Below are 12,423 nucleotides of genomic sequence, written 5' to 3' on the forward strand. Positions count from 1 at the left end.
TTCTGTCTTGTCTGAATAAATATAAGAAGGAACACGTTTATATCGTTGTATAAATCGAGAGAAATAATCGTTTCTGAAAAGTGAAATAAAGAAAAAAACACTGAGAACATTACCGTGTTTGAGGGGAAGATTTAGTTGTCACACCATTACATTGTCCTTGCAGATATATAACACTCCAAAATAATATTTTAAATTTCCTCGCAAAAAATGGCATTTGGCAGCCACTTGCTCTGTTTTCTGCAGAGTCTAGTTTTATTCGTATATACATATATTTTAAGGACTAGATATACCCTGGGGATTCATTAATAATAAGGGGAATCTTTTTTACTCTGCCAGGACATCAACCGACAAATGCGGCGCAGCCTTCAGACTGCACAGTCGTCCACAGCCCATAACCCGCGGATTTACAATCAACTATTGCCACATATTTCTGCACAGGGAACCCTTTCTCTGCCATCGATATATTTTCTTATAATGAGGTAAGTAAAAATAGTTACCATGCAGCACATCAACATGTCTAATTAGCACGCTATTTAAGCGCCCCGGTCTACGCTGAAAATCTGCCTTGCAAGATGGCGACGTGGTTGAGATTTCAAAGGTGAAATACGGCTAACTTAGCAAGCTAGCGACAACAACAGCAATATCTTAAACGCCACGACACTAAGCTAAAGCGTTAAAGTACCGCATATTTTAAAATGGACCTTTATTGTCGTGCACGATTTTGGCGCATTTCCGGGGATGCTCTCTGCTGTAGAAATAACCCCATTCCGCCGATCAAGATAAGATACAAATTCAGTTGCGTTTATATGACAGTGTGGCGTTAAAAGACAACAATAACAACGTGCAACAGCATTATTTCACCATGCATGCCTGTAGCTGAGGCCAGGGAGGTCACCACAGCTGCTGGGTTAGTGTGGAAATTATCAGAGGGACCACTGTAAATAATTTACTTGCTAACTTTACCTAGAACTTTACCGCGATACGAAGAAAACTGATGAAAGTAGGATTTTTTTTTTAAATTCTGCAGACGTAACGACCCCAATCCGGTCGAATATTACAATTAAGACGCTGAGAACACACAGGAGCATCATTTTCGTTTAGCTGCCATATTACATTATTTTAAAGTGCGAGAGATCCAAGAAATGACTCCCATCATGGGTTTGTTTGCAAGTTACACTAACAGACACTACAACTGAGAACGAGGCTATAGTCAGGCCCCTAAGAAGTAGAGTTCCAGATTGTAATGCTAAGCATACCTATGTCATTATTATTATGCTCTGCTTTTAGAAAACATCGTGTTAAGAAAGGTTTAAGTGATTTAATGCCCTGAATGAAGCACTGTAAGAGACAATGCATTCTGGAGCCTAGGAGGTTAGCTGTTTCTTATTGAGAGGACACGTGTTAATATTTTTAAATTATTTTGAATTATATTTAGAAGTATATGACTTCCCTAGCTTCATCCTTGCGACTTTAACAAAATACTTTCCAGGTTTGGTTTGTGTGTCAGCTATGCTTGTAAATAGAAGGTCATCGCCACATGCTGCGATTCGTTTTTTTCAGAACAATAAAATGGTAATACTTCAGGCAGCTGTGGGGCTGCTGGGAACTCTTTTAGCAGTTTCTCTTATTTCATTTACCGCCAAACATTTTGACCTGTAATTGCTGAGCTGATTTGTTCTACCTGAATTTGGCTCAAAGCCATAAGGTGCTGTTGAAAATGAGGTTGAGCCTTTTATAGATTTAAGAACCACATTCACAGACTGTCTGGTGCTGGTTTTGTGGAGATGATGATGATGAACACATTTGTCACTGCATTTAGGGTTTACAAAGGGAGCCATGAAAGTTATTTTTTTTATTTGTTTTTATTAAAAAAAACCCCACCAGCAATCACCAGTTGGGTAGTTACAAGTTATTTTGTTGTTTGTAGTCTTTTTCTAATTATTAAAATAGATCTTGGCCAGGGATTGAAAGGTAAATGGTAAGTATTTGTATAGCGCTTTACTAGTCCCTAAGGACCCCAAAGCGCTTTACACAGCCTTCACACATCCACACTGGTGATGTGTGAAGGCACCCTGGGGCGCACTGACAGAGGCGAGGCTGCCAGACACTGGCGCCACCGGGCCCTCTGACCACCACCAGTAGGCAACGGGTGAAGTGTCTTGCCCAAGGACACAACGACCGAGACTGTCCAAGCCAGGGCTCGAGCCGGCAACCTTCCAATTACAAGGCGAACGCCCAACTCTTGAGCCATGATCGCCCCATAAAGTAACATCTCTTCAACTTTAGTGACCGGTAACGGTTATAACTGTTTGCAGTAAACTAGCATGCAGACTAAATTAGTTTTAGTTCATCAGTATAGTGCTGACTGCTGAATAGTGCCGTCATTATTACTGCAAGAGGATCCTGCACTATTAGGCCATCATTTTTTATTTTTTGTACATGCACTATATATTCATACTCTGCATGCAAACACTTCAAATTTTCAGGAAAAGCACATTCAGAAATGGCTTAAAATTTCTATCAGTCATTCATTATTTGGAGTTTTGTTAGCAGTGTACCTATTTATTGCCTGTATCTGTAGAATATTAAACACGCTTGTACTTGCTTATGGCGAGTCATATCGTGTAATCTATGATATTGGCACTGTTGTCACACATGGCAGATTTTCCTTGTGTCTTACAGGCCTATTGTTGGTATGTGTTGTTTTTATCCATAAATATTTAGTCAAAATACAAAACTTTGTGCATTAGTTCATTTGGAACGCACTGGAGTATCTGGGCTCTATGATTTGTTATTAGAGAGAAGACAATGCACCCTGGCTCGGTCCTGGCTCTTGTTCTTTGTACGATGCTTGACTAATTGAGGGTGACAGGATTCTGCGCAGCCTAGACAAACTCACTAATTTTCATCTGAATCCAGTTTTGTTTAAATGCAGTGGCTAAGTTGTTCATCGTGGGTACAGTTATGGGACGCTATTCTGACAGAAGAACATGAAACAACATGAATAGAAAGTTTAAACCACCTCCGAACAGAAGTTTGTTAAAATCTGAGAAACTGTTCCCATGTAAAGGGAAATAGCCTTCAATACACAGTAGATTGTTTGTACAGAAGATAGAAACCATAATAATATATTGATTAAAAATCTATGAATCTTGTGCCACGTGTAGAAAATGTCTTCACAGTTTTAAAAATAAATTGTAGAAATAAATTGACATTTAAATGCTGGTTTTCTGCAATCCGTTTATCCAGATGTTATAATCTGATTTCAGTGTAACCAAAGACATGGAGGCAGTAAATGAATAGTATGAATACATCTGTGACTCAAAGTAGCTGAAATAGACCCTCACAGTAGTTTTCTTTCCCCTATAGTCAGTATTTTCACGATAAAATGTCAATAAAATTCCTTCATTAAACCACCTGTTCACTACCCTCCACCTCTCTCTTTTTTTTAACAGTGATGCCTACAGCAAGGCTGAGTCTATATTTATTTTAAAGCTTAAGTTACTAAATATTTTGCAGATTTAGGTTATTAATCTCAAATATAGAGCAGCATGGTGGAGTCATGGCTAGCACTCTCCTCACAGCAACAGGGTTCTGGGTTGGAGTCTTGTTCTGCCCTTACCTGTGTGGGTTCACTTCGGGTACTCTAAGAGTCCAAAAACATTAATTGGCAATTGGCCGGAGGTGTGAAAGTCTTTTTTTTTTCTTCTTTAAAATAAATCTAAAAAATATCTAAATATTGGTGGTCTTTTTTGTTGGTGCTTTTGAATCTGGGTGCATTTTTGTATGTTTGAGCTCCCTACACATTACACAGTCTAAAACAAAAGGTTTAGTTTAATACAAACAGTCATGAATCAGGTTCATTGAATTATAAATAATAATGTTAGTGTTATAATTATTTTATTTTGGGGTATGTTAACTTCATTACTTACACTGGGAATGAGGTGATTTTTGATCAAAGCCAAAATTCTCCTCACAGATACTTTGTTGTTCATATAAATACGTCTTAACCAGCCTGATCACATTGGGACTGGTCTGTTCCCTAGTGCCTATGTGTTTGTGTTGCTCATTTCCAGTTGTGGTTTGCGTAATTTTTCCAGGGTTCTTGAAAAATATTTTTATCATGCACTTAAATATTTTCAGCTTATATGATGACTTGATTAGGTTTTTTTAAGTACAGAAAAATACTTTTAAAAAAATATATACATTCATGTCTTAAATGTGACTCTTTGAAAAGTGCATGTATGTTTCTGTCTGGTGCAGGTGGTTCGTGTCTCCTAACATGGTCTAGCTAAACTCTGCATTCCGTGAAGCAGCTACAGCCCGCTAGCACTGAGCCAGGATGTCCAGTAGCTCGGGCTACCCCCCGAGTCAGGGGAGCTTCAGCAGTGAGCAGAGCCGATACCCATCACAATCTGTCCAGTACACCTTTACCAGCAGCCGGCACCCACAGGTAAAGCCTCCTTTCTGCTTTCTTTTGTTTTGAGCGAACAGTCATGTTTGTATCCTCACCGAGTCAACCACTATTAGCCTTTTTGTTGTGGTGTAGAATCTCACTGACAGCTTTGATCGTGTTGCATTAGTGTTTGCCTGTATGATAGATTTTAAGCTGTTGATGGTGATATCTGAAAGAGCAGGGGATAGATTATTTTCACTTTTCAAAAATACCACTTGTTCTGAGTTGACCAATCAGTGTCCTCCCAGGATTGAACCAGGGATCTTTTGCTTGTTGGGCTAATGCCAAAAGAAGCTACACTATGGAGCCATAGCTTTACTTCTATGAGAAATTACACTACTGTTTTCAGTAAAAAAAAAAAAGGTGTAAAATGATTTTATTTATTTTATCTTTTTTTTCTCTCTCCTTTCAAACTTGCTATGACATTTGCCTCTCCCTGCTGGAAACTACCTAAAACTTTGTGATTTGTTTTCTTCCTCTACTTGGCTAAAAGCTATCTTTTAGTGGTGCACTTGGTTTTTGGTTTAAGGAAAAAAGTGAGAGCTTTGAAGTGAAAATAAATGCAATAGATTAATCAGTCCTGTAGCATAAATACACACCATTTGGTTTTTGTAATTGTTGGATGTCAAAAATGGGATAGAATCTAAAATTTGATTAGTAGTCTAGCTTTAGCTAGTATTCCAAATGAAATCAATCTGTTCCTCTTTCTGTTAATTGTGGCTTAGGGTGCAGTATGAGTAGATATCTCTTCATACTGAATTGGAACCTCACTCCTTACCAAGAAGTTTTTGTTTATATTTTATGTGTGAATAAAAGATTGGCCAATGACAGCAGAACTTTAAAGATGTTGTTAATTGAGGCTTTGGGCTTGCTTTTGAACCAGTTGATTTGAAAAGGTAATGCACACGCTAGGACTAATTTACAGCCAGATTCCATCTTTGCATGGAAAACGAGTCCAAAGTTGAGTTTTTACCAAGCTCACTGTCATGTTGTTTGTGGCTTTTAAGATTTTAAGGAGCTTTATTGCTTCATTTTCAACTACAACTGAAGATTGAAGTGATTTAAAAAAACAAAACAAAACCCAAGACCAAACCCATTTTTTAATTTATTAGTGTTACATTGTTTATTTAAACCAATTAGAAATGCATCGATGCTGATTAAGTTTGCTTGTAGTCTCAGTAGTGAAAAACCATGTGTGGTGGTAATTCCCGTAGCAGTATTTAACTCTAGAGCATCGTCCTTTTGCGCATTCATTTGAGAATGTTGGATGGTGTTTGGACATTTTCAGTGACACGTTTCTTAGAAGCATACTTTCACAGAAAACTCTCGATGGGACATTTCTGAGCATTCACATTGTTTGCTTAAATCTGGGACAAAATGGGAATTTAGAAATGTTTCCTGTAACTGCATTTGCTTGTTCAGGTTTGTTTGGCAGTCACACTGTGCTGATAACATTTCTGTGTTCTTTACCCCATACGGTTTTGGATAAAAGCCCCTGACTATTACAGACATTTTAATCAATGTTCTTGCCATCAACAACATTCCTTTTAGTTTGCCAGAGGAGGAGTAGTGCTGCTGGTTTCAGTAATTCCATTGTGAACTGACTAATGACACGTTTGAAAAACGAGTGGAACTGGGCCTCACTTCAGGCCAGCCCTTATTCTCTAGTACTAGGATATATATATTTTTTGTATATTCCTGGTAAGCTTAACCATGTCTGCAATCTCTGCCCCCCCTCCCACCCCCCGGGCAGAGGTCAGAGTAAGGACAGAATACAACATTGGCCTATCCCTGCTGATTAATTTGGGAACTTTGTTGTTTTAATAAGGTGAGATCACAGATGAAAATGGCCTCTTGGATAACTGTGCTGCATTTATAGCTGTTTTTCTTTTTCTATATATCTGCAATGTCACTGTTAAATAAACCAACAAATAAAATTATGTAAGCTAACAAAATAAGCAAAGCTAATTAGCTATAATTATTTATGATTTTAATCTCTGATTGCTGGCATCGTGATTGTCTACTCAGAGTTGCAGCTGAGTGGCAGAAATGCCCATTGAGTTGCCTTTATTAGATTAAGTAGAACAGAGTTTACAGGAAATGGGATGGGTGGGGTTGCAGACATGTGTTTATGTGCGTATGTATGCATGAGGTGAGATGCAGCACAGGTCCATGGCTAGACTCTAACTGGGGACATCACAGTTACATGATTTTTGTGCCCCTCAAAGCTTTTGGCAGCGCATTGTACAGCCAGTGATGGTGCTTACATGAGCTGCTAAGGGGTAAAAAAAAGAAAAAGCATTGTGCTTCAGGTTATAGTTCATGTGTAAAAGTGTGAGTGAAGCAGGCAGTGGAGGCAGCTTTACTGATTCAAAGTAAGATGTATCTGTAGCAGAGAAATGTGTCGCTTTTGTAGACACTACTTTCTAAGGATGATCCGGTTGCTGCATCTGTGAGGTGCTTATAGTTTGTTATGGTATGTGAGGTGATGTTTGTTTTTGTGTATTGATTTCCATTTTCCCTGCTTCACACTGTCAAGAATTTGAATGAGATTGAGATTTGAGAATTAATTTGCTAAGTGTTCCTCTTGCCTTTAGGATTTCACCGTCCCAGACTACCGGAATCACATGCAGGATCCACAGGGTCGCAGAAGACCGTCTTTACTGTCCGAATTCCACCCTGGAGCTGAAAGGTAGGAGCGTAATATTCAAATACCAAGCTGCTTATTAGGCTTTATTAGGTGCTTTCTTATTTCATTTTAGGTTTTGTTCTAGAGAGGTTTTCCCTTCTTGCATCTAGAGCAGGGCGATATGGCCAAAACTATTTATCATGATATATATTTAAAATTTGCGATAACAATATAACTGACAATATAATTGATGCGAGACAAAATACAACTCCACAACTTTACTAGCGCAAAACCCCCCCCATCCATGTATTTTCACTTAAACAAGCAGCTGTTTTTTTTATGTGCATTAAAGCTATATAAAAATTTAACATTGCAAAAGCAAATTCCTTGCTGAAAATTTAACCAAAAGGCATTTCCAGTAGAAATGGGCTGACATATCCTGAGCATAACCATGTATAATATCCACTGAAGTTAAACAGAGGTGCTTTGCAACATTAAACTGCAGTGTGCCAAATAAAAAAGTCAAATACGTATTTTTCGGACCATAAGGTGCATGGGATTATAAGACACATTAAGTGAAACAAAGCAGTCAGATAACTCAAACTATTCTTGCTTCCTCCATTTCTGTACCATTGATTCATTAATGCTGTATTCTATCACAGCTGCTTTATTCCCATGTTGTACGTTTGAATTTTTTCAGAAATCTCTCAGTCAGAACATGCTACATCATGCTTAGGTAACTAACAAAGCTAGCGAGCTAACTTCCACTAACGTCCTGTTAACTTCTAACTCCGTTAAATGTAATAAATTCTGTTTTCATGGATGCCGGATGTTAAACTTCATAGTTACACCTGGTAAAGCAGCAACGCTGATCATTTTATTAAAGGTGAAAGAATTTAGACAGTTTTTAACTCTCAGTGATGCTGCAGTGTTCGTTTGACTTTGGGACCTGAAATTGACTGAGTTTAGGACACAGATTACTCCCAGATTTACGAGTACCTTAGTCTAAATACGGCAATAATGACGGCCCACGTGCATGTTCTACAAAAAAATGTGCTTTGGTGGGTATCTGACGGACAAACACCAAACCAGTTCCACATCACTGAAGTAGCACCATTTTTACAAACCAATTCTGGTTCATCCGTTTCACTGAACGATCCGCTTTCTCTCTTCTCATTCTCCGTTGCCGCCATGCTTTTTCGGCCATGTGCGCATGCGCGTTTTACTCATATTCTATCACGATATTTCATTTACTTATCGTTGCCTAACATTGTACCGGTATTACCGTGAACGGTATAATATGGCCCAGCCTTACTTGCATCCTCCAATTAATTTTGACAGCTAGTTGCAGTTTCTGATAAATCTGTAAATTTCTTGTTTACTTTTCTTTGTCAGGCCTCCAGAGAGGCGCCATGGTTACGAACAGCAGTTTCACTCTGTCTCAGCCCAACCTGAGCATGAGGTCTTGGAGGCTAAACGCCCTCGCCTGGAGACTGTTGCTGAGGCTCATATCACCCGCACCCCTTCCACTGCAGGGGGTATTGTTCTGCCTGTGCCCCATAGTGTACAGGACAGCCTAAGAGCCACTGTGGAGGTCAAGAAGGTGGGCATCATATTTTTTATTTTGTAGGTCCTGTATTTGAACCAGTTTATCAGGCAGAAATAATTAAGCTTAAGATTGGACTAACATTTACTAATGTCAGTCTTCAGTATTCATAAAAGTTATTGTTATGAACATCAGAAAGACAAAAAATGAGGTCAGTTCTTTCCCATAATTAAGATTTCTTTATTTTGTTGGAACAAAAGTGAATATAAATGAGGACTAAAGCACAATCACTGTACAAAATAAGGCTCTCCACTATGGATAATGGCCAAATTTTAAAACATCAGCCATAGGCCCTTTATTTTGCAGTTGCTAAAGTCTTGAACTTAACAATAGGTTCTTGTAGACAATAAAAAAAAACTTGAGTCTGAGTAGACACTCATGGATTCTCAAACACTTAACACTAATGCAGTCATGATGTTTTATGAAGGTTTTATTGCTGGATGGGGCTGTTTTGGTAAGGTGTTGATTTGATTTGTATCCTCAGAGGATGTAATTTATAGGCCTTTGGACCTGAGCAGTGCATATTTGCTGATACTGTCAGGTTAGCCAGTAAGCCATGCACCGGCTCATGTTTCTCTACTGTCAGTACTTGATGTTGTTCAGCTGCCTTTTTGCTTAGTCTCTCATCCTACAATCAGAGGAACTCTGCTGTCTTGGACTGCCAGTGAAGGTTGTAGTCCTTGTTCTGCCCTGGACATCATCTGTGAACTGGAAAGGCAGAGTAGAACAAGAAATGCTCTTTCTAGCTGCTAGACAATGACAGTCAGAGTCAGTCTGTAGGAGGTGAGAACGACTGGAGAGGTAGCTGAATGGCTCAGAGCCTGCGCATAGGGAAGCATGAAACCAAACAGGTTTGTGCTGGTTAGTGGTGAATTAATTTTCAAAAATAAAATACTTGGTAAATTAAGCTCTTCTGTCATATTATTGCCAGATTGCCTACCAATAATTTGTATAAACTTATTTAACAGTTTTTTGGTTTTTTTGCCAGGAGACTCAGTTCACTGTCAAAGTGGAGTCTTCCCCAGGAGGACCTACACTACACATGGGGGAGGAGCAGGACACCTCTCCTTCTAAACTGTCCAAGGAAGAGCTGATCCAGAGTATGGACCGTGTAGACCGAGAGATTGCTAAAGTGGAGCAGCAGATTTTCAAGTTGAAGAAAAAGCAGGTTGGTTACCCAGCTTGGCCTTTTTTCTCTTAACATATTTCAAACACAATGAGTGTTGTGTAAGAAAACATGGCACAGATAATGTTTTTCTTTCTTTTTCTTTAAGAAATAAACTGAGAGACTGATATGATACAAATTTTAGAACAGCATTGAGGAAGTGCTTAAATATAAATGTTTTGTTGCTTTTATGCAACTGTATCACAGCTAAACTTCAAACTGACTTTTTATTGAAAGTGACACTGAGGATAAATACTAAGAAAAATATTCATGGGAGGGTCTCAGAAATCCGCAAATCCATTTAGTGTAAAAAGTGTTGTACTTTCAGCTCAGGGTTAAAGTAATCTACCGGAAGTCTTTCCCTTTGAGAAAAGCCTGTTCAGTATGTCTGGTGCTAAATATCAAGTCAAATATCAGTTCTCTACTGACTTGGTGATGATAAGCCCTGGAGGCTTGCTTGTCTTCTCGGTGAGCTCCAAGTTGCTCTTTGACCTTGAAAATTAAAGCATTCCTCAGGGCTATAAGATGCCACTGCTGTAAATCTATAGGCTGACAGACTTGTGTCTTTCATTTTCTTGTATTTTTCCTAGAAGGCACTCTCAGAAACGACATTTCTAGATCCCTAGGTTTACTTTTTTTCTTCAGCTCAGCATCCTATTTAGATTAGATTGTTGTTGTTTTTTTGTTTGTTTTTTTGCTTCTTGGTCGTCTTCGAACTGCTATCTCTTTTGGAATTCTACTTAATTAGATAGAAATGTTAGCTGATCAAGGCTGCAAGAGAATACCTCTCCCTTTTCTAGTCTGCCTTTTCCCAAGGTTTTCAGGGATTTAATGTTTATTTGAGGTATTTCAGGAACTCCTAATCTGGTCCCTGTAACCTGGTAGTTTACATAACCTTTAGCTTGTAAACATTGACCTAGCAAACATTCAGCAGATTAGTGTGTCTGTGTTTATTAACATGGCCCCAGTTAGGGCTGTTCGATATAACGGTATATATCGGATGACAGTATAAAAACGTCTATCATTTCATTTTACGCTATCGTTTGTTTCGTGGTGTCGCAAAATAAACTGTTTACGGCAATGTTTTTTTTCATCGTTTTGATGGTCACTGTAGTGGCTATATTAATTTCTTAAAGTTCTCTCTTTCTCTTATATTTAATATAACCACACTACGGACGGACAAGCGCCTGTTTTTATGGGTTGTCGTTAGCAACAACGACGGTAACACCATCGCACCATCCGCTTGTTTATTTTCCAGTCCACATAAACCTTTTACAATAAAGCTCAAGATCCTATTGAGAATTTTCAAAATAAACGGAATCACGTGAAAAAGTATGCAGAGTATTGACGGATGAGAAGCAAAAAAAGAGTTGTCAGGTGCTAAAAAATAAACCTTAGACTCAAATGTTAGAACAGGCTTTCCCCGCAGCACGTCGTGTAATAAATACTCACAAAAAAAACGGCGGCCGTTACAACCTATGCCTAAAAATGTGTAGTTTCATGCATCGGTTAAAACACTCGACTCCAGGTACAAGACGCCCAGCTGGAAACACTTCACCTATCCGAGATTCACAGAATTTACAGAAAATATTACATTTTTTGTGATTTATATCGTTATCAGACGATAGATGTTTTATATCGGGATATGAGATTTTGGTGATATCGCACAGCCCTAGCCCCAGTGGCAGAAACCTTCAGCCTTATACACAAAAACGCCTGCAGGGAATAATTTGACAATACCTGCATGGTCCTCATATATGAGATGCCGGGATCAGATCACTACACTGTTTATGGGTCTGTGTTTTTTCACAATCTGCTCTGTATGGTCATGCATAGATGAAATAAGTCTCTCCACTCCACATTGTTATTCTGATCTTGTGTGCCATAGGTCAAAAATTCATGTGTTCTTGTTGTCTCTTAGCAACAACTTGAAGAGGAAGCAGCAAAGCCAGTGGAGCCCGAAAAGCCAGTGACTCCTCCCCCGGTGGAGCACAAGCACCGCAGCATAGTCCAAATCATCTACGACGAAAACAGGGTTAGTCGTCTCATGCAAACACAAAGACACGCCTGCAAGTAGCATTGGTTCTTTGCTCTCTGGTCTCTGTTAGTTTATTATCTTGAATAATTGCAAACAGTGTCTGCAGAGCTGGGAGAACAACATTACTTTTTCTGTTTAAAATCGTGCCACAATAAGCTGTGAGCAAGTGTTAAAACCACCAATGACACCAGCCAACCCGTGACAGTCTCCACCCTCAAATTAAGTAATTCTTTTTGTTAGCTGATGGGTTTGGAGTTTAATTTCACTCCCACTAATCACTTTCTGTAGTATCTAAGCTGTGGTAACCAACTGATGATATCTGAACGGTTCCTGTTATTGCTGACTCTCCTCACCCCCGTTTATATGCATCATCTGTTAGAAGAAGATGGAATATTTTGTGGTTGTAGCATTGTGTTTTGAAGTTAATGGGACTAGAAATGATGCTTCTTTTAAGTGCCGAATCTGTTTATCAAACAGAAGATGTGATTCTTTGTATCAGTTAAGAATATATTAATCTCATTCAAGGGCG

The 12,423-nt window shown here is 38.8% G+C and overlaps 1 protein-coding gene across 7 annotated transcripts in view; it reads left to right on the top strand.

Moving 5' to 3' along the window:
* The first annotated feature begins 325 nt into the window (after positions 1–325).
* The window catches only part of ncor1 (nuclear receptor corepressor 1), a 62,237-nt gene continuing 50,139 nt past the window's right edge, over positions 326–12,423 (top strand). For all 7 annotated transcript variants that reach the window (XM_080866493.1, XM_080866496.1, XM_080866497.1 and 4 more), the window contains exons 1-6: positions 326–479; positions 4,264–4,453; positions 7,054–7,148; positions 8,481–8,688; positions 9,680–9,859; positions 11,778–11,891. In XM_080866493.1, the coding sequence (XP_080722619.1) occupies positions 4,343–4,453; positions 7,054–7,148; positions 8,481–8,688; positions 9,680–9,859; positions 11,778–11,891 (708 nt within the window). In that variant the 5' untranslated portion in view covers positions 326–479; positions 4,264–4,342. The remainder of the gene's footprint in view (positions 480–4,263; positions 4,454–7,053; positions 7,149–8,480; positions 8,689–9,679; positions 9,860–11,777; positions 11,892–12,423) is intronic.

Source organism: Rhamphochromis sp. 'chilingali', assembly GCF_963969265.1.
Source record: "Rhamphochromis sp. 'chilingali' genome assembly, chromosome: 19".
Classification (NCBI taxonomy): Eukaryota; Metazoa; Chordata; class Actinopteri; order Cichliformes; family Cichlidae; genus Rhamphochromis; species Rhamphochromis sp. 'chilingali'.